The 25,907-nt window shown below is 37.9% G+C and overlaps 1 protein-coding gene across 1 annotated transcript in view; it reads right to left on the reverse strand.

Moving 5' to 3' along the window:
* Positions 1–25,907, reverse strand: part of HFM1 (helicase for meiosis 1) — a gene marked incomplete at both ends in the record, with an annotated part of 62,593 nt that overhangs the window by 3,466 nt on the left and 33,220 nt on the right. The window contains 15 exon segments of the mRNA XM_083358151.1: positions 390–626; positions 1,410–1,513; positions 2,973–3,055; positions 4,220–4,338; positions 10,495–10,593; positions 11,436–11,570; positions 12,773–12,876; positions 12,967–13,124; positions 14,813–14,896; positions 16,197–16,282; positions 17,219–17,350; positions 17,922–18,019; positions 18,470–18,517; positions 22,201–22,307; positions 25,319–25,410. Of these exon segments, the coding sequence (XP_083214277.1) occupies positions 390–626; positions 1,410–1,513; positions 2,973–3,055; positions 4,220–4,338; positions 10,495–10,593; positions 11,436–11,570; positions 12,773–12,876; positions 12,967–13,124; positions 14,813–14,896; positions 16,197–16,282; positions 17,219–17,350; positions 17,922–18,019; positions 18,470–18,517; positions 22,201–22,307; positions 25,319–25,410 (1,686 nt within the window).

Consider the following 25,907-nt stretch of genomic DNA (forward strand, 5'->3'; position numbering starts at 1 on the left):
ATCATCTTCCTCAATGATATACTGCAAACTACACCTTTCTTTTTAACATCCTGCTTGTCTATATTCCTAAAATCAATACATGGAAAGATCAGATATGAGAATTAAGTGTATCCAAATTATTAAGTGTATTCCAAATTATTAAGGAATTATCCCGGCATGCCACTATGGGTATGCTATGTTATGTTTTAGAAACTGTATTCTATTATTTTATTTGCCCCTTTTTATATAATAAAAATAATATTTGAGCCATTTGTTAAAAACATTTTATGCACTGTGTTTGTGGCCGGAGAGGCTTTCTATTTTTAAGCTGAAACTAATAATGCAGATTTTATATACAAAATACTAGTACATAGTTTAAACTAAAATTAGATACTACATTTAATTTTTACCTGGATCTTTTAACTTCTGCATATTAGCAGTAAAAGCATTGCCATTTACAAAACTCCCATCATCATAATCATTCCAAATTTCATTTCCTAATTCAAAATTTACATTCAAAGTTTCAGAAAACAAACAGATGCTTTTATCTGCATCAGTCAAGTTGCTCATTGGAGATTCTTCAAGACTTTTGTTTGAGCTCATTGTTGGGTCATTGTTTTCCTCAGACTGCTTGATAGCAAAGAAATCTAAATTTGACATAACAATAATATTCAAATACAATTTCTTACTTTATTAAAATAATACGTTTATCCAATTTAAACAAAAAGACAAGTGAACACACACCGTTTTTGGAAGCAGGTATCTAATAGGGAGCAGATATTTATTTATAAAATGTGCATTGGGTTGCATTCATTTTTACAAGCTTTTCTAATTATTATATACTTATCTGAAACATTCATATTCAGATACTTATGGCACTGTCTTGGACAATACTTGTATAATTTTGTGTTAAAATCTACAAAATAAGGATAGGTAAAGGTAAAGGTTCCCCCGCACATGCATGCTAGTCGTTTCTGACTCTAGGGGCCAGTGCTCATTTCCGTTTCAAAGCCGAAGAGCCAGCGCTTGTCCAAGGACGTCTCCGTGGTCATGTGGCTGGCATGACTAGACGCCAAAGGCGCACGGAACGCTGTTACCTTCCCACCGTAGTGGTCCCTATTTTTCTACTTGCATTTTTACGTGCTTTTGAACTGCTAGGTTGGCAGAAGCTGGGACGAGTAACAGGCGCTCACTCTGTTACACGGCATTCGGGATTCGACCCGCCAAACTGCCGACCATCTGATCGACAAGCTCAGCATCCTAACCCAGTTTATTCCTTTATGTTACCATATAATGAAGCAAAGTAGCATGATATTCCCAAATACTTAGTGCAATTAATTTATATTATTGAAACTGCAGGAATTAAAAGCATTGAACTGTGACTAAATTGTGGCCAAGTAAAATAAATGCTAGAATTGTTAGAAATGTACCATTCATTTTGTGAACTTCAGGTTCCAGTTGAAATCTTTGAGAAACATCAGAACTGTAGACATCTTCTGCTAAAGGGGATCTTGGATGTTGTACATGCTCTATTCTTTAGAAAAATGAGAAAATGAAATTAGTCTTTTAGCCTCATAAAGCCCTGTAGCTGTTGTCATTAGTTTGGTCTTCTTTATGTATAATTTTAATCCAAGTGCTCCTTGATATTCCCTATCAGAGCTTGCAGATCCTTTGCATTTTCAGCTTTCCAAGTTGTGTCATCAGCATACAGCAGTTTACTGATGTTTTTTCTTCCAGTTTTAAAACCACTCTTATCTTCTTCCAGCCCTACTTCTCTTAATGTATATAGAGTATTCATGAGGGCTAAATAAGCTACGGAATGAAATGTAGATTGACCTGTTAGCTATTATGTCATTCTCCAGATTTGCTGGTGTAGCTTGGTTAGAACCTTGACTGATTCTTATCTTCCTTGCCATATTTCTGATTTCATCAGTTCCTGTAATCTTCCTACCAAGTAAAATGTGCCAATACCTATTGATTCTATGAGTGCCGATCTAACTTCATCTTCTAGTACAAGAGACTCTAGTAGAAGTAGGTATCTTAGATATTGAATTTCTGCCACATATACTGTACTTCAGTATACTCGTTCCATCTTTGTTCTTCTTTGAATCAATTACTATCTGCCACTGGCATCCTTTAGTATACCAATTCGAGGTGGGAATCTCCTTCTGAGGTCAAAGATAATGCCTTTGCCATTATCACTAAAGTGATCTTGCATTTCCAGCATCTTCCTGTACTGGTACTGCCCAGTTAAAAGTGCCTACTTGCTTTAGCTGGGCAACTTGCAGAATCTTTATGCCTTGTATTTTTTTAGCCCTTCTTCTTACAAACAGCTCCTCCTGTCGTGTGTGTCTGTGTGTGTGGTTAGGAGTGTTCACTTTAAATCTAGATGATATACAGTATAGTCATAACTAACACAGGGCTTCATCTTGGCATGCCCCTTAATTTCTTCCAGATATTGAACTTCACTATACAGTAATTTAGCAACACTCCCAGATTATATTGTTTCCTAGTAAATCAACGGAATCACAACCTGCATACTATTTGTTCAAGTTATTCGGTATTCATTTTCCAAGCGTGTTTTAATGCTCTCCCCTCTGCAGTTATGGATGGCAGGTATAAAGGAATCCCTTGTGTTTCAGGTGAAACTGAAACACTAAAACATGTTTTTCTAAGATGTAAATTCTATGCAGAACTGTGTTATCAATTAATTCACTTTCTGGAAACGCTACCTTGCCCCCAGATCAAGGTTATCTAGAAGTTTTCTTAAATCACAAACATTCTGAAATCACTGTTTTAACATACAAATCTTGTGCTGTGGTGATAAAGTTATGTCATATCCAGATTTGTTATTAAAGTACATCATGTATTGAACTGTTATATTATTATATTTTGGGATTGTATCAGATTTGTTCTAATTTATGTCTTACTAATCTTGAATCCTAATAAAGAAAGACAATGATGATAGATGACTCTTACTATTACTATAGTACCTTGGCAATGCTGGAAGAAAAGCTTTTGGAATATAACTAAATTGTTTAAGATCAACTTTTCCAGATTTATTTGACATCTGCATCTAAAAGGTAGAAAAAGATTATTATTATTATAATATATATGGACACATATACTTGTTTCCTGTATAGAAAATGAGAAACCATAACTAATAAAAACTATATATTAACATTATGTTTCATACTTGATATGTTTTTATATGGTAGAAAATAGCACTTTGTGTATGTAGAAAATGAGAGAGATCTACTTATGTATGGGTCCAGAGCTTTCTATGGTTAAAATATTGGATTAGGAGCCAGCTGGGTGATATTTTGAACCTGTTACTCTCTCTTAGACTTAGATCTGGAAGCTGAAAAATATCTTGCTACCAACATGTACTAAACCAACAGAATAGATAACAGGGCATAACCTTCAGTGAAAATGGCTTTATATGGGAATGGATTGATCTGGAATGATGATAGAGATTTTATTGAATAGCAGCTTTGAATTATGCAAAGACCTCAGCAAACAAAGGGTGGCTATAAATCTATTTATAGTTTATTATTATAGTGTATTATAGAAATATAATGTATTATATTTCATTTATTATCATGTTGTAATCATTTTATGGTAAGAGAAAATTCCTACAAAAAGGAAGAATAGTTTGAAATCTGTACATTTGTTTAAGTTTAGCAAAGGGGAAGAATAGATGGCAATCCCACAGAAATAAAAAAGTTTGCACCGTAAAAATTTAAGAACAGAGCACAAAATTTATCCCCAAACCTTGCTTAGTTGGCAGGCAAGAAACATTGTCAAACTTTTGTCTGCAAAGAGTAGCACAATGTACAGTATTCAATCTTGATTTGCTATTCAATCCAACAATCATACTCAAATTAGCCACTAATGCTTAAAGAAATCATATATGCCAAAATGCATATAACGTTTTCATTTCAAAGCTACCTACGGTGGAATACTGGTGTCAGCTTCTACCCTACACTGATTCCAAATAAATTGTCTAGAAAATTATAAACATTTATTTCCCAATAGTTTTTTCTGGAATAATTTGTACTATCACCTTAATCTTTTTTGTAGGCATTTTTTTAATGTTAATATAATGTCCTGCCACTTTTCCTATTTCATATAAAATATTCAACATTAGATATTATATTTCACTAACTAAAATGCTCTTAATTGCAAATATAGCTATTTTGTTTAAAAAGGACACATATATTCTTCCAGATTCATATACCTTTAGTCTCTTGACTGGGGGAATGGCAGATTCAGCATTCCGGTTTCTTAAGTCAGTAAGATATGAACAAAAAGCTGACTCATTCTTCGTGTTAGATTTCTCTGAAACTCCAATTTTACCTTAAAAATGTAATATATATTTTCATTTTATATTTAAAATTTATTTTTGTTACAGAAAACTAGAAATAAAAGAAAAATAGTTTATAGAAATTTCAAATAAGCTCTTGTATGGCAACAGCCAACCACTTCTATAATTGCACATACCAATTATTTCTAAATAATTCTTAAATCCATTTTTAATAAAAAAAAACCAGAAGCAGTGAGGAATATAGGGCAGTTTTGAGTAAAATGCAATGATGATCTGTTCATTTTTATTGACTTTTGGTCTGTTTTTTATTATACTCTTCAAGATGCACATTTTTTTAAAATTGTGGGTTTGGGCTGTGCATTGTATGCCATCAAGAGTCATTAGGGAGTCTTGCAAGCAGTTTTCAAATTGAATAAATAAATATTGAGGCAACGTCATAGCATTCACAGAACAAAGCACATTAATTTAAAATCTTAACTCAAAAACCTCCACAAATAAACCCCAAACCAACAACCCTTTTCTGAATATATAACAGCTTAGACCATCAATATTTTCCAAAGCTAGCCTAGGCATATATACTGTGAAAGAATGATTACTACCTGGCTATGTTTACTATAAATGTGCATCCAATAATTTGTTAAAAATAGTTTTTTGCCAGTGAAACAAGAGATACACTTGGATATCTTTCTTTAAAATGTCTACCTTTTTGCTATGGGATATCTGTAGCAAGTATGAAATAATCTTGAACGGCAAATTAGAGAAGGCCTGAGAAAACAGCTACATTTTGAGGAGCATTTTAAAGACAAAAGCTCTGTTGTTCTTTAAGATGATGATAGTTTCTGATCTTGTACTTTGAAATGCTTTTAGTCCCAGTGGCATACGTCCAATTTACCAAATTACTCCTCAGATGCCAGAATAAGGAATAGAATAAACTATAAGGAATCTAAAGATGTCAAAATTGTATATAAATTTTAAATCAGATTTTTTTAAAAAATAATAATAATCACAATGACTTATGAGACAATATAATTCCTCATCTCATTCCTCTAGTCACATATCTGTCATGTTCCAAATGCAAAACCTCCTCCAATATGCCCACTTTTAAAAGATCCACAAGAGTTTACATTTATGAGTATGTACACATTTTCTAAATCTAAACTCAAGAGACTGAGTGAATCCTTCTCATAATTCTTTATATGCAAACTGTTGTGTATGTAAATAGTTATTAACATGGCAAGTAAGAGATTGCAAACACATTGCAGCTTAGCAAGGTTCAGAGCGGGAAATTAAGGTGCATTCATTGGACGCCACAACCTAGGAGCGGGAAAAGAGTCTCCATTGATTGGTTACAGTTCAAAGGCTTTCTCTATAAAAGGGTTGCAACATTTGACAGTTGACAGTTGACTTTGTGTATTCAATAAACTCGTTCATTGTTAAACCACTCTGAGTCCCCGTCAATTAGAACCAAACAACTGGCGACGAAGGTGGGATTGACAGAAGACCAGAGAATTGGCGGAATTGTCGCGAAAGGCGGCAAATTCAGAGCGAGTCACAGTCAACCGAGCGGCCGCGGCAGAATAAGAAAAAAATTCTCCGAATGGCGCAAATAGGGTCATTGAAGGAATTCGACCCAAACTTCCCCGAAGATTGGGAAGAATACATCGGTCAAGTCGAAGGGTTCCTGTTAGTGAACGGAATCACAGATGACCGTAAAAAAGCGGCGGCATTATTGACGATCTGCGGCACACCGGTCTACAGAGTCGCTGTCGGACTGTGTCAACCGCAACCAGTCTCTAGCGTGCCTTATGCCGACCTCCTCGCTAAATTAAAGGTCCACTTTACACCCCGAAGGTCCGAACTCTTTTGGCGGCGCATCTTCGAAAAGAGGAATCAGAGACCGGGAGAGTCCATACAAAAATTTGTCGCTGCCGTCAGGGAAGCCGCAGTACGATGTAAATACGATAATTTAGAAATAAGAATTCGGGACAGAGTAGTACTGGGCTTGCGTGATGAACAACTACAAAACAGAATAATCGCCAAACCCACCGGCGATTTGCAGGAAGTGCTCGACGAACTTCTAACTTACGAGTCAACCGGGTATCGCGACCCCCCCCCGCAGTAGCATGGCAGCAGCGCCCGAGATCAACCAAGCGGGCTATGTGGACTGCGGGGAGGTGGACCAGCAGTGGGAGGAAGAGATCGCCGAAGTCTCCAGGCGATTTGGAAAGATGGCACCTAGACAACCCAGAAGTGAGGGGCCCGAACCTGGCCGCCGTCAACAACCCGCAACTCCGCAAAGACAACCGACCGGGGCACAACGACCGTGGCGGGACACCGCAACCAGACCGCGCGACAACGATAGCCAGAACCGATGCGGCAGCTGCGGCGGCAACCATCCCCACGCATCCTGCCGATTCCGTACTGCCAAGTGCAGGGCATGCGGCAAGACCGGCCACATCCAGGCCATCTGCAGAAACCGCGCTCGCGACAACCGTCTGAACGAAGTCGATGTGTGGCCTGAGGGTAAGGTAACCCCTAATGCTAGTGGCAAGGAGACCCCTAAAAACCGGGTTAAAATTCCAATTCGAGGGGAGGTGGCGCGAATCAATAGGAGAAGGCCGGGAAGTGGTCACAATTTTCCGGATGGAAAATTAAAAATCACAGTCCTTCTACAAGGGGTCCCTTGCAGAATGGAAATCGACTCAGGGGCTTCAGTGTCGATAATTTCCACTGAAACCCTTGAGAGAATTGAACAAATAAGTGGAAAAAGAATTCCACTTAGTCCAACAAATATTCAATTATCGGACTTTCAAAAAAGTCCAATAAAAGTAAAAGGGAAGACCAGCCTTAGTGTAAAATTTAAGGGGTTCAAGGGGGTCTTAGATCTAATAGTTACAGAGGGGAATAGGACTAGCTTAATCGGACTTAATTGGTTCCCTGCCCTGGGAATTTGGATTGGGGGAATAAATTCAGTGATTAAAAATAAGACCCTCGAATCCGTCTGCAATGAATTTGCAGACGTATTCGATGGATCACTGGGCAAGTACAAAGGGCCCCCCATTAACTTCAACCTAGACCCCTCAGTAAAACCAATCAGGCTTAAGGCCCGAAGGGTACCTTTCGCCTTAAAGGGAAAAATCGAGGCCGAGCTCGACCGGCTTGTAGGCCAAGGAGTATTAGAACCTGTTGAGGGCGGTTTGTGGGAAACGCCGATTGTCACACCCCTCAAACCCAACGGGGATGTGAGAATCTGCGCTGACTACAAAGCCACCCTCAACATTGGAATGAAAAAGCATGCTTACCCGGTCCCGACGGTGAAGCAGGTCCTCGCCACGATCCAGGACGCCGCCATTTTCGCCAAGCTAGACTTGGCGCATGCGTACTTACAGTTGACTGTTTCTAAAGAGGCTGCAGAGGCACAGACGATCGTTACCCACAAGGGGGCGTTCCGAGTTCACAGACTGCAATTTGGAATTGCAGCAGCTCCAGGCATCTTCCAAGAAGTGATGGAGAGGACCTTAAAGGGCATACCTGGAGTATGCCCTTACTTCGATGATGTCCTAATAGCTGGAAGGGATGAAGGAATGTTAGTAGAGCGGCTGGAACAGGTACTGGGTAGATTTAGGAAGGCTGGATTGAAACTAAAGAAGGAAAAGTGTAGCATAGGGGTTAAATCCACTGATTTTTTGGGGTTCAGGATTGACAAAAGTGGAATCCACCCTACCCTGAAAAAATTAAAGCAATCAAAGGGGCCCCAGAACCAAGGAACAAGGCGGAACTACAGGCCTTCCTTGGCTTGGTAAATTTTTACCACACGTTTGTGCCACATAAGGCTGCCATTGCAGAACCCTTACACAGACTCTTAGATAAGAAGACCCCTTGGCAATGGCAGAACAAGCACAAAGCGAGTTTCCAAACTTTAAAAGACATCCTTTCCAGTAATTCAACTGTAACCCACTTTATAGAAAACAAACCAATCTACCTGGCGTGCGATGCTTCGCCATATGGCGTAGGGGCTGTGATCAGCCACTTAGACAACCAAGGAATACAAAGACCCATTGCATACTACTCCCGCACACTAACCAAGGCAGAGCGGAACTATGCGCAAATAGACAGGGAGGCATTAGCCATAGTGGCAGGAGTTAAAAAGTTCCACGACTACCTGTATGGTAGGAACTTTACTATACTAACGGACCACAAACCCTTGCTGGGACTGTTTACCACAGATAAACAGACTCCCCAAATTATGTCACCCAGGATGCTGAGGTGGTCCATTTTCCTCTCAGCATACTCATTTTCCCTCCAATACAGACCAGGTAAGGACATGGGTCATGCAGACGCTCTTAGCAGATTGCCCCTAAGCACAACAGAGGAGGACCCTGCCCCAGTGGGACAAATAATGTCCCTACAGGACATTCCTGATTTGCCCTTAACTGCAAAAGACATTGCTGAGGCAACCAATAAGGACCTCACCTTAAGGAGAGTAATGGCCTGGGTCATGAGCGGTTGGCCTAACACCAAACCAGACGAAATATACAGTCCATATTTCAGAAGGAAAGATGAAGTGTCAGTTCATTTGGGATGCTTACTCTGGGGAACTCGTGTAGTTATTCCAGGAATCCACAAATCAGCTATTCTACTAGAATTGCATGAGGGACATCCTGGAATAGTAAGGATGAAGGCGTTGGCTAGGAGTCACTTGTGGTGGCCAGGACTGGACAACGACATTGAGGAATGTGTTGCCAATTGCCATCTGTGCCAACGTTCCAGGCCTGAACAACAACATATCCGCACACATAAATGGGAACAAGCTAGGAATCCTTGGTCCAGGATTCATATCGACTTTGCTGGACCCTTCCAAGGGTTAACGTTCCTAGTAGTGGTTGACAGCTACTCTAGATGGCTAGAGGTAGTACCGGTCAGTTCAGTAACTTCAGGCAGAACCATACAGGCATTAAGGGGCCTCTTTGCCACTCACGGGTTGCCGGATTTAATTGTGTCTGATAATGGGCCACAATTCACATCTATTGAATTTCAGGATTTCCTCAAGGCCAACTCGATTAAGCACAAGACTTCAGCACCCTTCCACCCCTCCACCAACGGATTGGCTGAAAGAAATGTGAGGACCACGAAGGACGCTTTAAAAAGAATTATTCGAGGTGACTGGCATCAGAGACTGGCAGAGTTCTTGTTGGCTCAGCACACGACCCCATGTTCTGCTACAGGGAAAAGTCCAGCTGAAATGAGGTGGGGCAGGAGATTATCCACCAAATTGGACAGATTGCACCCTGACAGACTGCAAACAAACATTGAATTAGACATTCCTAACAGAACATTTAAAGTGGGGGATTTGATCTGGGCCAGAAACTATGCCCAAGGGGACAAATGGATTCCAGGGGTGGTGACTGAAATCTTAGGTCCCCTGTCGTACACTATTGAGGGGGAAGGGAACAGGATCTGTAAAAGACACGTAGACCAGCTGAGGAAAAGATCTAGTGGTTGGGTGCCAGTTGAGGGGGACCAAAGCATAGTAGGGGGAAACAGTACAGATAACAACAGGCCAGAGAGTGGCGTAGAGGAGGGGCAAAATGACTCATTCCCTCGTACCCAACAACAACAATTCAGTCAAATTGAATGGGAAATACCCCTGCGGAGTAGGCCAGTGACCACTGAATTACAAACACAAACTAATACACAAGACAGCACATCTGTAGCCAGCAACCCAGAGCCCAGGCCCAGCAGTGACAAGCTGCCAAGCAGTCAACCAGGAAGAGGGGTCCCTAGCAGCCAAAGTAACAGATACCCTTCTAGAATACATAGGCCACCAAAATACCTAAAGGATTTTGTAAAGAAATAACATCAACTGGGGGGTAAGGGGTGTTGTGTATGTAAATAGTTATTAACATGGCAAGTAAGAGATTGCAAACACATTGCAGCTTAGCAAGGTTCAGAGCGGGAAATTAAGGTGCATTCATTGGACGCCACAACCTAGGAGCGGGAAAAGAGTCTCCATTGATTGGTTACAGTTCAAAGGCTTTCTCTATAAAAGGGTTGCAACATTTGACAGTTGACAGTTGACTTTGTGTATTCAATAAACTCGTTCATTGTTAAACCACTCTGAGTCCCCGTCAATTAGAACCAAACACAAACTATATCATTCATAAGTTACAATAAGAAAATGAACTCACAACAGTCATGTCCACATGTTTCTTTATTTTTGCAGTGGTGATTGCATTTTCTATTTCCATTCTTTATGCTTAGTGATTCTTGGCTACAAGTGGTTTCTACTGTTTTATGATAGTTTGATCAAATGAAAGAAAAAAAAAGCTTTAAACATATCACAATCAAATACATGATAATCAGTGAAAAATTGCAGCATTTGCAAGATATTTTACTGTTTTTTCATAAATTCTATAATGTAATACATAAGTGAAGATGGAACAGATAGAAAACATTTGAAAATGATCATGTAGGAAATAGGATATGAGATGATAAGCCTACTAAAATTACTATATTTTAAGTGAATTTATCCTTAATCTACAAGTTTATACACTGGCACTTTAATGTCAGAATGAAAGGATATAAGGAATACAGTATACATTCTGTTTCTAAAAATTTTGTACCAAATTAAATCCCACTGTGTTCAAAAATTCATCTGAGGATGCTACAATTTAAATAAAAACCAACTTAAAATATACAGATTCAAAAAAACAAGATACATATACATTAGGAATCTATTTTATATATTATTTTTAATGAATTGGCCTAAAATCATAAGAAAGTTGCATGCTATTTAAAGTATTAGAACCAACCTTTAAAACAACAAAAATCCATCAGAATTCTAGCACTATTTATCATCACAAAGAGAATACCTCAGGCAAATTTCAAACATCTACTAAATAAGTGGGATTTGCATTTTGAATATTAACCCAAAAGCACATTGATTTTTCTTGTTTGCCAACTCATCTCATAATTATTTTAATATTCTCAATCAAAAACTTTCGAAGTAGGCCTGTACCCTTTATATTCATACATTATTCACCATCAAACTGGGTTCTGACATCAAACACTTAACCTAAAATCCATTCTGCCCCTAGCAATAAATATTTAGTATAGAATTTTTGTTTACCTTTATTTGTTCTTAATTTTGATGACCCTACTGAAGAAGTTTGAGAGCTATCAGGTTTTCCATGAGTGATCATAATTCCAACCTTCTTTGGTCCTAAGTAAAATGGTTTATATTTCTGCTGAATATCCAGTCCAACTATTAGGGGAGAAAATTATATATTTAGCTTTGCAAATATATCTGCATATATATGAATGGAGGGAACAGAAGAAAAAGCAAGTTTAATGCAAATCCCACTTTCTTGCCAAGAGAATGTTACGATCGCTACATGAACTATGCCCTTCAGGATTTAAATCCAGCCTCCACTCGTCCAGTAGCAAAATTTTGTACTGCTGTAATGATAATAAGGGCAAACGCCTCAAGAACTAAAGATCCTTATTCATATTACTACTTTGCTTCGTTATTTTCCAATAATTTTTAGAGAATGTATATATTTTAACGTTTACCTTTTGTGCTGATCTGTGACCATAATAGATTTGATTCTGATTCTGAATGTCACGATTCATGCATTTTACATTATAAATAGAGTGTAATACTGGATCAGAAGCTAATTTGAATATTTAAATATATCTGTCATTGAACTTCTCCCTTTTTCTTTTTCCAATGTTTTTTTTTCCTATTGACTGTATCTTTCAACAAGGCAGCAGAGAGTGGGAGAAAATATAGGTATGCATTCTGTTTGATAACAATAACACTTTTTATAGGTCCACATGATCTAGGAGCTATATACTAGATAAAATATACATACTATACATACATAATATTTACTTGCCATTATAAAAATAAATCTAGTTTGTTTCATATTTTGTATAATAAAAAATATAAAATAACAATTATTTTATTAATTATATTTTAAATATTATTTTTATAAATAATACAAGGTGGTGAATATCCTTTCTCCTACTTTCCCCACAAAAACCACCATGTGAGGTGAGTTAGGCTGAGTGACTGGCCCAAAGTCACCCAGCTGGCTTTTGTGGCTAAGGCACTAAAACTCATGGTCTCACAGACTCTAGCCTAGAAGCTTAACCCCGGACTAAATTAGTTTATCTTCTATGACAATCTTTGTCAATCTATTGGGCTTCTCTGACAGTTTGGCTGGGAGCCTTGTATGATTGTTTTAGGATATTTCAATCAATAACTTATGTTTCAGATCTCCATCGCTTTTTGTTCAAATTCACTGGATAACTTTTTTCATTACACAAAATGGTGTAAAGCAGAAATGTAGTTTCACTGTAAAATCAGCATATATTGATTTAAAAAAACATGTAACCTGAAAGATTCTCAGTTTAAAACTTAGGAGACTTATTTTTAAAATCCATATCCATAAATGAATTTACCATATTCAGAACTGATTAGATTTATATTAAGCTCATCAGAATTAACAGCTCTTCTCACTTCAATCTTTTTTGTCCAGTTTCCAGTTTTCAGCAAAGCAGAATCCCTGCAAAGTATATAATGAATCAATAGCTTAAAATTGAATATACAAAATTGTACAATTGTTAAAGTTTCAAAATAATTTAAATTTACTCACATAATCTTTTGTCTAAAAATCACATTATTATCATTATCTCCTATTACTAGGGTTGCATAATGAGAATCTGGAGCAGTTCTTTTTATCTGCAGCTGTTCAAAGTTGGTTAATATGATTGTCACTATGATTTCAGCTACTGCTTCGTTGTACTTTGCCATCTTGAAAATAAATGACATACAATTCAAAAATAAAACTAGCTTTGGCATATGATATGTTAAAGAAATATGAATAGATTCATATTGACTGAAGTCAGATACCACACTAAGCTAGTTGAATGTTATGACACACCTGTAATGATGCCATCCCCCCAAATACCACCAGTACATCCCATAGTCTGATACATAAATTATAAAATATAGAATGCAGAATAACAGAGTTGGAAGGGACTAGAAGTCCAACCCCGTGCTCAAGCAGGAGACCCTATACCATTTCGGACAAACGGCTGTCCAATCATTTCTTTAAAATCTCCAGTGATGGAGCACCCACAACTTCTGAAGGCAAGCTGTTCTGTCAGATAATTTTTTCCCTAGTTCTAGGTTGGACCTCTCTTTAATAAGTTTCCATCCATTACTTCTTGTCTTGCCTTCAAGTGCTTTGGAGAATAGGTTGACCCACTCTTCACTATGACATTCTCTCAAATATTGGAAGTCTGTTATTGTGTCACCCCTAGTTGGAGCATTGGTATGATGATAATTTCCCTTGCCCTTGGCCTATTGTATATACCCATAGTATTAACAAATATTTAGAAAATCAAGGCATATCAAACTGAGGAGAAAACATGGATGATGAGGAGATGCCTCTTAAGTAGCTGCTATATCTAGTTCCTAGATCACTTTTCCTTTGCAGGATTCATAGGCTTAGAGATCATACCTGGGTGCATTCTTTTTACCCTCCATACCATAGAATTAAATAATCCCAGGCAGAGGTAGACAATAGTTATTTAAGTGCAAACATCACTCATTAGTGATATGACAGATAGTATGACCAAATAGTGTTATCTTGCTATATTGTAATGAAGCATCTGTTGTTCTAGCCACAGAGCAAATTTCTCAATTTTTCCAATCTATGATTAGAAATCTTCACTATAGGCTTTCTAGTGTATCACACTTCATACTGTACTAGTTGACTCCAGTACATCAATATGAATTACTGGCTCCACCGTTTGAAGACTTTTTTGGTAATTATTTAGTGCAGCACCTAAAACACAAGTGTAGAATAGAATAGAATAGAATAGAATAGAATAGAATAGAATAGAATAGAATAGAATAGAATAGAATAGAATAGAATAGAATAGAATAGAATAGAATAGAATAGAATAGGAGCTGGAAGGGACCTTGGAGGTCTTCTAGTCCAACCCCCCGCTCAAGCAGGAGAACCTATACCATCTCAGACAAGTGACTGTCTAGTCTCTTCTTAAAAACCTCCAGTGATGGAGTGCCCATGATTTCTGAAGGCACGCAGTTCCACTGGTTAATTGTCTTCACTGTTAGGAAGTTTCTTCTTAATTCCAGGTTGCTTTTCTCTTTGGCCAGTTTCCAAACATTGTTTCTTGTCCTGCCCTCTGGTGCTTTGGAGAATAATCTGACCCCCTCTTCTTTGTGGCAGCCCCTCAAATACTGGAATACTGCTATCATGTCACACCTATTTCTTCTTTTCTGTAGACTAGCCAAACCCAAGTCCTGCAGCCGTTCTTCATATGTGCTGGTCTCCAGGCCTCTGATCATTTTAGTTGCTCTTCTCTGAACTTTTTCAAAAGTCTCAACATCTTTTTTAGGAAGGAGAGTTTCTTCTAAGTTTTCTTTTCAATTCAGTTCTTTTGCAATGGGAACACAAAACAAAAATATACCTGCTCTATGTTAAGTTCATATTTTGGAAGATGTGCTACTGATTCTTTAATTTGATTTCCAAAAGGAGGATGTCTGTTCAAAATCTGGAAATTTAAATTCAGATAGCACTCATATTAATTTAGAACATAGACCAATATTTGCTAAACAGAGCACAAAACCTATTTAGAAAACATAGTTCTCCTAGCATTATATTGTTATCATTTTTCTTTAAATCAATCAAAATGGCAACAGTGCCATTTTGGGATAATTTATGTCAGTTTGTCTGTCTTCCTTAGGGCACATCCACACAAACGTATGCCATTGGATTGAAAATGCCTTGTCAAATGTTCATTAAAAATGTATCTCGATGCAGATTTCCCCTTATCCCCAGCCTATTACTGAAACAATTAACTCCAGATTTTTCCAAACAGATGTGGAAATGCTGTTTTCAATCTTCTCCCAACACAAGCCTTGCATGATATATGGTATTTTGGCAGCATCTATATTGACGACATAGTTAGAAGCAGCAATCTGGTCAGGGAATGAAATCCAATAGTCTCTGCAATATAACTTGCCCAGCAGGAAACTCTAAGCACAATTCTCCAGCCTCATTAATGAGGCAGAATGAAGACTAGCTATGTAAATAGAGCAAATATATTCTGACCTTTTATATCCCACCTTATGGGTTGGAGAACAGGACATTAAACTGGCTATCTGAATATGCCTTCAGGATGATCTAAATAAATTTCCCGTATTCAACCAGCTACTTACTTTTTTTTTCTTACTTTCAGCTGCCATTTCCAATCCTCCCCCACCACCAATGACAGTTATCCACTGAATTTATCAAATGAAATAAGAATGGTAAAAACTATGTGTACTACAGCTATAACAAATAATTACATTTTTGTTCAACTCTTCTATCAGTTACAAATAATTCTGCAATTTTGGCAGTATGAATTCCTTTTCTGTTTTTCTCACCTCAGATACCTTACTATACTAGTATCTGGTCTTGAAAAACTATGAATTCCTGACAACAGGATATTTTGAAGATACTGCTTATATTATTACTCAATACATTTTAAAAAATATTATACATAATCTCAGGAATAATAAATCTAGTATGGTGTGAACAGAAAGTCTCTTGTTTTAAGGCATTTTTCTACCTCTCCTCTCTATAACAGACTTATCAAAAAATAAATATAAGGAAAGTTATAGAGGGAAAAGACCTCTCTTATTACCACTTCTGCAGATGGAAATACTCATTTCACTGGAAAAACAGCTGTGTGTTCCTTCAAGTTATTTGTATGCTTTATTTAGAAAACAGCAGAATACAAATCAGATAACATGTGATCAAAAGTAGAATAGTATATGTAACACACAACATAAAAATTATAAAAGAAGTACCAATTCAAGCTCTCTTGCATTTATATCTTCTATTTTTTTAAAGGATGTCAGTCCTGCATTCATCATTGCATTTGATAAAGTCATGCCTGTTGAAAATGGAAATATGCTAAAGATTAATTTATCAAACTGCATTTCCTCATAACTTATCTTTTTTACTAGTAAGCAAGTATAAAATATCATTTAAAGTAAGCATAATAATATCTACTCTGAAATATATTTCAAAATGGCCATCTGTCAGGGAGTTGTGGCTGATGGTTTAAGGATGGTGAGTTTTGACTAGATCGCAGTTTGGGTGGTTTATCCCTGGAGGTATTTTAGACTGAAGGCCAGGTAATAGGGAAAAAAGTGCAACAACAGCAGAGATTGTGGGCAAACTCCAAAGCACCAACAATATCCAGCTGAGTGGCTGAAGCATGGTGTGATGGTTCTCCATTCACTTAATAACTTGAGAAGTAGCTTAATGATCACAACTGAAAGTGCTGGGATGGCAATCATTGAGCAAAGCAGTCACATGGGTGTCTTGTTTACTAAATGCTTTGCTCAACAACCAATATTACAGTCCGAGTTTTGGTTGTTAAGCAAGGATTATCTGTAATTATTTTAAATCTGATATTTAAAAATACAATAGAAAATCTAGGAATCATCCTCAATATTATTTTGCAGTTTGTACTTCTAATGTATAACATACTGCTGTACAAAATTCTCATCACTGTTGCCACTTCCTTTTGTAAAGCTAAGCAGCATATTAATTAAAATAAGAAAGGTCTAGAAATATGCATGGATTCTGAATAGTTTTGCAAGTGATATTTAATGTAATATGATGCACATTTCCCCTGCATTTCAATTTTCCTCAATATCTAGAGAGCTTTCTCCAGTCTGAGGATGGAAAAAGAAAACAATTCTATCATACTATTTTTTATGCTATGAGATTGAAATGATTAGACTTTACCCTAAATAGAAAAATGGTTAACTTTTTTATTGTATCCTAAGTTGAAAGGTAGAATAATTTTTATGGTACCTACCAATTTTTTCTAGCTGCTTGGATATATAAAGTGAATTTTCCCAAAGTCTACATCTGAAGCACTTTGCTAAAATCAAAGCGTTTAGTAATACAGTAAAGTTGTTTTGACGGGTAGCCAGAAATTCAGATAACCCTACACAAGAAAAGAAACAAGTGTAAAAAACAGGAAGAGATAGAAAAAAATACATGCTAATACATGTACATGATAATAGTGTATATTATCATTATTATATTATATGGTTCATTGCACAGTCAGCCAGATGTTGAGACTGGATTTGTCATTTTTGTCTACCTACTGAATTCTTTTCAATGACCTGGAATAGGCAAATGTAGATATTTGATGGTATTACAGATATTGTCGCAGGATGTAAGCTTATTATTATTATTTAAAATACATTGCTTCTGTTTTACTTTTATAAATCACTCAGACTTATTAGAAAATCAGTGGCTCTAGAAATTTAAATTAGTGACTGACTCATTTAGTGACCATCTCCAGTTATGATGGTGATTAGAAAAATAACTTTGTGTCCAGTCTTTGCAGATCTGTAAAGCAAAGGAAAGCTGAACATTTTAAAATTTGCACTGTTTCATTTAGCAGCCACTATACGTAATAACTGAGTTGCCAGTTCCATTTTTGGTCACTAAACAAGAATTAGCTGTATGCAAATATGTAATAAAAATAGTAATTTTAAATTTTACCATACATTTTGTAAGTCTTATGCCATTTCTAAAAATGTTTCCTATATCTTGCGTCAAGGTGAAATCTTGGATGGGAATGCATCCTAACTGTGCCTGAATAAGACTGAAAAAGAAGTTACAAATTTTTCAAAATATTGAAAACACCAATATGTAAATATCATAAAGAGTAAATCCACTGATTTTATAAAAAAAAAACAAGCTCAATAGCAATAGCACTTAGACTTATATACCGCTTCACAGTGCTTTACTGCCCTCTCTAAGCGGTTTACAGTGTCAGCATATTGCCCCCAATAATCTGGGTCCTCATTTTACCAACCTCAGAAGGATGGAAGGCTGAGTCAACCTTGAGCTGGTGAGACTTGAACTGCCAAACTGCTGACAGCCAGCAGTCAGGAGAATTAGCATGCAGTACTGCATTGTAACCGCTAGAGCCATCACGGCTCTAGATAAAAATCTAGAGAGGATGGAGTATAAGAAAATACCATACAATAATTCATCAATAATCCTTATTACTATTTTAAAATAATAATAATATATTGCATAAAATAATTACCAGTTTACTTTCATTTCTCTTGTTTTTATTTTTCCTTCCATTGGATATCTGTACATAAAATATACAGGTTTTTATTTACGTGCTAAACAAGTGGCATTAACTTAGAACATAAAATGAAATGCATTTCCCATTATCAAAATGACATAGCGGTATCATACATATAAAAAAGAGTTTAGTAAGATTTATTTAGAACTATATTACTATAGAGTTATAGTTTCAGAGCAGGGTTATTGGACTTGTGGCCCTCCAGATGCTCTTGAATTAATCTGTTCAGTTTGGGGCATGTGGACTTGAGATGGGGTTTGCCAATCTCTGGGAAAATAAAATTTCTCCATACTTTATGGCTTCAAATGTGCACATTATTTATTTATTTATTATTTATTTATTTATTTATTTATTTATTTATTATTTTTTAATTCCATTTATATCCCGCCCTTCTCCGAAGACTCAGGGTGGCTTACAAGCTTAGCAGTAGCCTTCATTCTATGCATATGCCTGCTTATTAGGGCTTTCACACACACACCCCAAGCGGCATTATTACAAAGTCAGCTTAATTGCCCCCAACAATCTGGGTCCTCATTTTACCTACCTCGGAAGGATGGAAGGCTGAGTCAACCTTGAGCCTGGTGGGATGCGAACCTGCACTAATTGCAGGCAGCTGGTGTTACTTAAGGAGGCATTAGCCCACTGCTCCACCAAGGCCCTATTTATTTATTTATTTATTAGATTTATATACCGCTCTTCTCCCGTAGGACTCAGGGCGGTTCACAAGGTTTTTAAAAGCAATACAACAAATTACAAAACTTAAAATCAATTAAAAAGATTATATTGACCTTGAAATAAAACCCCAATTAAAATACAATTAAAATCCCAATTAATATTCTCAGTCCAGGCCAGAAAGCTCAAAGAGCCAGGTCTTCAGGTCCCTGCAGAATGTGCGAAGGTCAGGGGCAGTCCTCAGCTCTACAGGCAGCGGGTTCCAAAGGGCAGGCGCACCCACAGAGAAGGCCCTCCCCCTGGGTATTGTCCGCCAGCAATCTTTTACCGGCGGTACCCTGAGAAGACCCTCCCTGTGGGAGCGCACAGGATGAAGGGAGCTTGATGCCAGCAGCAGGTGTTCCCTCAGATATCCCAGACCCAAGCCATTTAGGGCTTTATAGGTCATCACCAGCACCTTGAATCTCACCCGGAGGGCAACCGGAAGCCAATGCAGCTCGTGGAGCAGAGGTGTTACATGGGAGTATCAGGAAACCCCCATCACAACCCACGCGGCTGCATTCTGCACCAGCTGAAGCCTCCGGGTGGTCCCCAAGGGCAGCCCCATGTAGAGAGCGTTGCAGTAGTCCAATCGGGAGGTCACGAGCGCATGAGTGACTGTGTGCAGGGCATCTCGGTCCAGGTAGGGCCGCAACTGGCGCACCAAGCGAACCTGGGCAAAAGCCCCCCTGGTCACGGCTCCTATATGGTCTTCAAAACTGAGCCGTGAATCCAGGAGGACGCCCAAGTTGCGAGCCCTGTTGACAGGGGGTAACACCTCACCCCCCATCATTAAAGGTGGAATGGACTGGTTAGTCCGAGATGCCGGTATGCACAGCCACTCAGTTTTGGCAGGAATGAGACGAAGCCTGTTTCTCTCCATCCAGACCTGGACTGCCTCCAGGCAACGGGACATCACGGCGAGGGCATCACTGGGTTGGTTCAGGGTGGAGAAAAAAAGTTGGGTATCATCAGAGTACTGATGCTACCCCACCCCGAAACTACAAATGATCTCACCCAGCGGCTTCATATAGATGTTGAACAGGAGGGGAGAGAGAACCGACCCCTGAGGAACTCCACAAACGAGAGGCCTCGAGGCAGACCTCTGCCCTCCTGTCAACACCGATTGCGAATGGCCCAGGAGATAGGAGGAGAACCACTGCAAGACACTCCCAACCCCCTGAGACGCCGCAATAGGATACCATGGTCAATGGTATCAAAAGCCGCTGAGAGATCTAATAGAACTAAGACAGAGGAGCAACCCCTGTCCCGAGCCCGCCAGAGATCATTCACCAGTGCGACCAATGCCGTCTCCATGCTGTACCCGGGCCTAAAACCTGATTGGTATGGGTCCAGATAATCAGTTTCCTCCAGGAACAGAGGAAGCCGATGCGCCACCATGCTCTCAACAACCTTCGCCAAAAAGCGAAGGTTGGAGACAGGACGATAGTTGTTTAAAATCGCTGGGTCCAGGGCAGGCTTCTTGAGAAGGGGCCTCACCACCGCCTCCTTCAAAGCAGTGGGGAAGATACCCTCACTCAAAGAGGCAGATATTACTGCCTGGAACCAGCTTCGTGTCTCCTCCAGAGCCACATAAATCAGCCAAGAGGGACACGGGTCCAATAAACAGGTGGTGGAACTCAGCCTCCCCATAATCCTGTCCACATCATCAGGGGAAACAGGATCGAACTCAGTCCAGATAACATGCTCAAGACCATCCAATTCCTCCACATCAGACTCTGCCCAGTTAGAGTCCAAAACGGCCTGGATCTGAGCAATTTTGTCCGTTAGATGATGACTAAACTCCTCGGCCCACCCCTGCAAGGGCTCCTCTCTCACCTCCTGATTAAGGAGGGAGCGAGTCACCCTAAACAGGGCGGCTTTTAACATTGAAAGCTCTAATGGGTGTGGCTCCCCACCCACTGATCCCAGTGAGCTGCTCATTTTTTGAGAGCTCTCAAAAACAGGTGAAGAGATGTTTGGACATTTCCTGTGGTGATTACAACTGGACATCTGAGCTTACTCTTTCATGATACAATCGGTAGAGCAGGCTTGCTTATCTACTTTATTGCATCTCTAGAAAGTAAGGTGCACTGTTTAAAATGATCTGGCTCCTACTGGCCATAAGACCAAGCTATTATAATTTTTTGTGATTCTTTTATTGAGCAATTTGGGTATGCAACTGTTCTTACTCATTCTAAATTGGAAGCTGGATAGAAAGAATCTTTAGATGACAGATATATCATTTTGTAATGTTACCCCAAACAATTTGGTGGACTGGAGGAAGTCAGTTCATTGGGATGGGAAGAAAGTTCAGTGGTGTTGATCATAGTATCCTTCTAGACAATTTGTATGGGTTTGAAGGCACCATATAACAGCATTTCTATCCCTTACTGAGTAGGTAGGTCCCATTTTGTGTTGGAGGCAAGAGGTTGGTCCCTCCAGTATGAAGTATCCCAGAGCTCAGTTTTTTTCCTTAATTTTATTTAATATTCATGCAAAACTGCTGGGAGAGGTTATCTTTCAGTTCACAGTGAGACGATATCAACATGTGAACTGATACAAAGCTGCATCATCTACCAAATAGGAGATCTGGTAGACGTTATGACCTGGTGTTTGGAAACTTAGAAGGGGAGAAACAGGTTCAGACTCAATCCAAGCAAGTTTGGGTTAAAGCCTACTAATCCCCACAAAAATACCATAATAGATTCTTGATGAGATTGTGATTCCCCAGGTTTGCAATCTGGAAGTTCTTCTGAATTTGGGGGTCTTGCTAGAATAGCAGGTAAAGGACATGGCCAGGAAAGTCTTTGCCCAAGCATTGACATCTCCAATATGAAATAGAATTAACTGTAAGTAGGGCAGAATTTATAATAACTTATCATGTAGGTTTTAAGCACATATACTATGCAGAAGACAAAAATATTGCTATAATTAAAATTACTCCTTAGTTAAAAATAATTTTAAACTTGTACCTTATGTTCATCCACTTCTTATCTTTGTTCAAGGAATTCAGTACTTTTTTCTCATTTGTTCTTAATTTGATGTCTGAAAATTCACTGCAACCAGATATCAATACAACCTGCAATAGTTTCTTTCATTAATTTTGTTCTATTTTTGTTCTGTTTATTTCAATATATATTTTAAGCATTTACTTTAAAAAGTATCTAATTACTTGGATGGAATTGAGAGAAATAGGTTCAGAATGATCTCTGGCGATTCAGTTTTAATAGTTCACAAGACTTGATGGAGGTATTATTTAGTTTGTTTTTATTTGTGGTTGTTATTTTTATATGATTATTTAGCTTATCCATTTTTGTAGAAAAACAGAATGCATTGATCTTAGTAGAATTTACTTTTGAACAGACAGACATTGGATAATGTTGTTTTTATTACCAAGCCTGGAAGAATAATCTATAGTTTTTCCTGGAATACAGCTGGACAGTTTAATATGCAGCAGCAGGAGGAAAAACAATACATTCATGTAATGGGTTAGTGCTGAGTACTAAGAAATTTACGAACCAAATTTTGAGAATAAAATATATTGCTTACATTGCTGCTGTTGTTTTATTATTTATTTCTTAACTTTATCCAAATTGTCAGTATCAAGATACCACATATTGTGTTGTGTACATAGTTTTGGGAGTGGTTTCCCTTCGGTGGGAAAACCTAGTGCAATCATTGGCTGTTACTTCCCGGCGGGAGATTCTGAGCTGGGGATTGGTTATGTTCGAATGGAACCTAGTATTTAAGGTAGGGTTCAACGGCTGCTAGCCAGTTGACCCATGTGAGTTCTAATAAACGTTCCTTGTTTGACTTTGCTGTCTCCGCTCGTCATTCCAGACATAACATATTGGGTACATTTAACAGAGTCCCTACACAAGCATGTAACACCCTAAAAAACAAAGAATCTGTTTTTAAAAGTATCCCATGCATTTGAGCCAGGAGGTTAAACAAGCTCTGACTGCTACTGTTGTTCTATTATGAGTTGGAATAGCTGTTCGTGACCTCAGGCATTTATGATTTAAGTTGTTTAAATTGTTGCTTTTAATTTTGTATACCACCTAGAGTCACTGCAGTGAGATGGGAGGTCATATAAATTCTACAAATAAATAAAATTTGATTGGTTCATATTTATCACAGTTGTACTGTAAGGATAAAACCTGGCTTTACATATTAATTTCTCTCATTACAGTCTGTATTTCATTGAATACTTTTAATTTTTTGCTATAAACAGACTTTCAAAATATGACTAATACTTCTGAAAATCAGGATAACACCAAACAGCTACAGTTGACAGAGCATCATCATAAACCCATGTTTATTTATGTAACATCGAATACATTCAAAATTAAATGGGAACTAAATTTCTTTGATAGATAATCCCAGTGCTACCATACAAATACCAAAATTCACAGTTCAATGAATATTGTTCAAATTCTCATGCACAGAAAAATGCCAAATAATATCTCAACTGGTCTAATGGAACCCCTCCCAACACTATAGACAAAAAAGAAAAGCAATGAAAAATATTTGTCTGTTTTGCCAGAAAATGCCTTTCTATGTTATATATCACTAAAACAGTTTAAATATCCTGCTTACATTTATTGTTTCATGTATTGCTGTGGTTCTCATATAATATGCTTCAGCACAAAAACTCTGTCATAAAAACAATTTAAAGGCTTTTTCATATTTCTTTCATTAGGTTTTTAGTCCAAATATTATCCAAATACAGGGAAAATTATGTGTGACATTTCAAGGCAAAGTGAGATTTAATTGCTCCACAGGATAAGTATTTCATGAGCAAATTGCCTAAGCAAAACGGATAACTTCTCCCAATTTTTTAGATAATTAATTTTTCATTTAGAATTTGGGGGCAGATTGGGTACATTTTGTCCAAACTGAAATTAAAAAGGGCTTAGATTATTTATTTATTTACTCAGTATGTATGACCCCCCCCAACCTATCACAGTAACTCTGAGCAGCTAATAGCATATAAAAAGAGTAAAAAATAAACATAGGCAACAATACATTGACGTTAGATCCATAACATACACTTTAGCTGTACTAAAGTCTGTACTAAATACTTACTAAAGCTGAACCACAATAAATGTATACAAATAATATAAGTAATAAAGGCAAAAAGAAAGATGAAAAGTTGTATCCACTCAGCATTAGTTATTTATTTAAAGTCTAAAATGTTAAAGTCTAAAATGTAATAAGATTTGACATCTGCAGCAAGAACTTTTCGAAAAAATATTACAGTATTTTAATATGAAAGCCAGGTTGGTCAGTAATTAAGGCACCAGGATAGAATTCAAGAGACTATGAGGTCTAATCCCACCTTGGACACAAAGCTACCTGAGTTCCCTTGGGCCAATCACTCTCTTTCAGCCCTAGGAAGCAAGCAATTACAAACTTCTGAAGTCTTGCCAGTGAAAAATAATGATTTGGTAATGTGGTGTAATGTAATGTGGTCTTCTTTAAATCAGTTATCCCCAACCTTTATGGCTTGGTGACCCAGCAGGGGGCTAGAGGGGAATCGGACTGTGAGCGGTGGGCCAATGTGCACGCGCGTACACACGCAGCTTGACTTGTGTGAGCAACAGGTTGGCGTTCACATGCATGTGTGCACACGGGTGCATGTGTGCCAGCCTGCCACTTGTGCAAGTTGAGGTGCATGCGCATGTGCCCACAGCTCATAGGGCCTGGTTCCAAATAGGCCACATGCCAGTAGTGCAGGAGCTGGGGACCCCTGCTTTAAATAGACTATTCTTGTGAGTCCCAGAGAATTGGTGATCCAGTTCCACAAATGTTATTTTCAAGTAGAACAGATTGTTTTCTAATAACTTTGCATTAGAGTTTAATGCCATTCCTGATAATTGTACTATACAAATTCTTCTAGTAGCTTGCACAATAATTAATGAACTACAAGTAATTTCTTCTCCAGCTCACAACTCTGATCACAGATCTAAACTAAATGGCATGAATTATGTAAAGTTTCAGTAAAAAGCAACTTTCAAAAATCTGAAACCGTAAATGGGTTTTCAGCTTTGTAAGAATATTAATTCTTCATATGAATAATAACATTACCAGTTCAGATAAAGTTACTGTTCCATTAATCATGAAACACTTTTTTACAGTATCAAATGCAATATAATACCAAGCCATCTGCCGTCCAGTTTCTGTAGAAAAAATACATAAAATTAAATTTTTTAATAAGTGAAATATAAAAGGCAATTTTTTATAGTTGAATAATCGTTTTAAATTACATGAACACGTATATTAGGAAAACCCTTTTTTATTAGTAAGTTCTCTTTTGGAACCAATTATCTAAAGAAGTGGGAGATTCCTCTTCACTGGATTGGCTAGATAAAGATTTGTCCCATGTTTGGGGCCTAGCCATGTAATCTAATAGTTAACAAGCATTTGTCATATATCTCCCCTTGCTTCTCTGCTAACAAAGCAAGAGAGATCCTGTGGCTTAGAGGTGAAAACAACTGCCTAATGTGTAATCAGCCCAGGTTCGAATCTCGGAAGGGTATGGCTGACTGATGAAAACTAATAAGTTTGAAATGCATATCAGTCTCCCTTAATTCTTTGTTAGCAACTTAAAAAAATTTTTACACAAATATGAGCTGTCACCGGTGTGACTTCTGCCTGTCGATGGCCTTCAGGATAG

The sequence above is a fragment of the Vipera ursinii genome, assembly GCF_947247035.1.
Source record: "Vipera ursinii genome assembly, chromosome: 3".
NCBI classification, from domain to species: Eukaryota; Metazoa; Chordata; class Lepidosauria; order Squamata; family Viperidae; genus Vipera; species Vipera ursinii.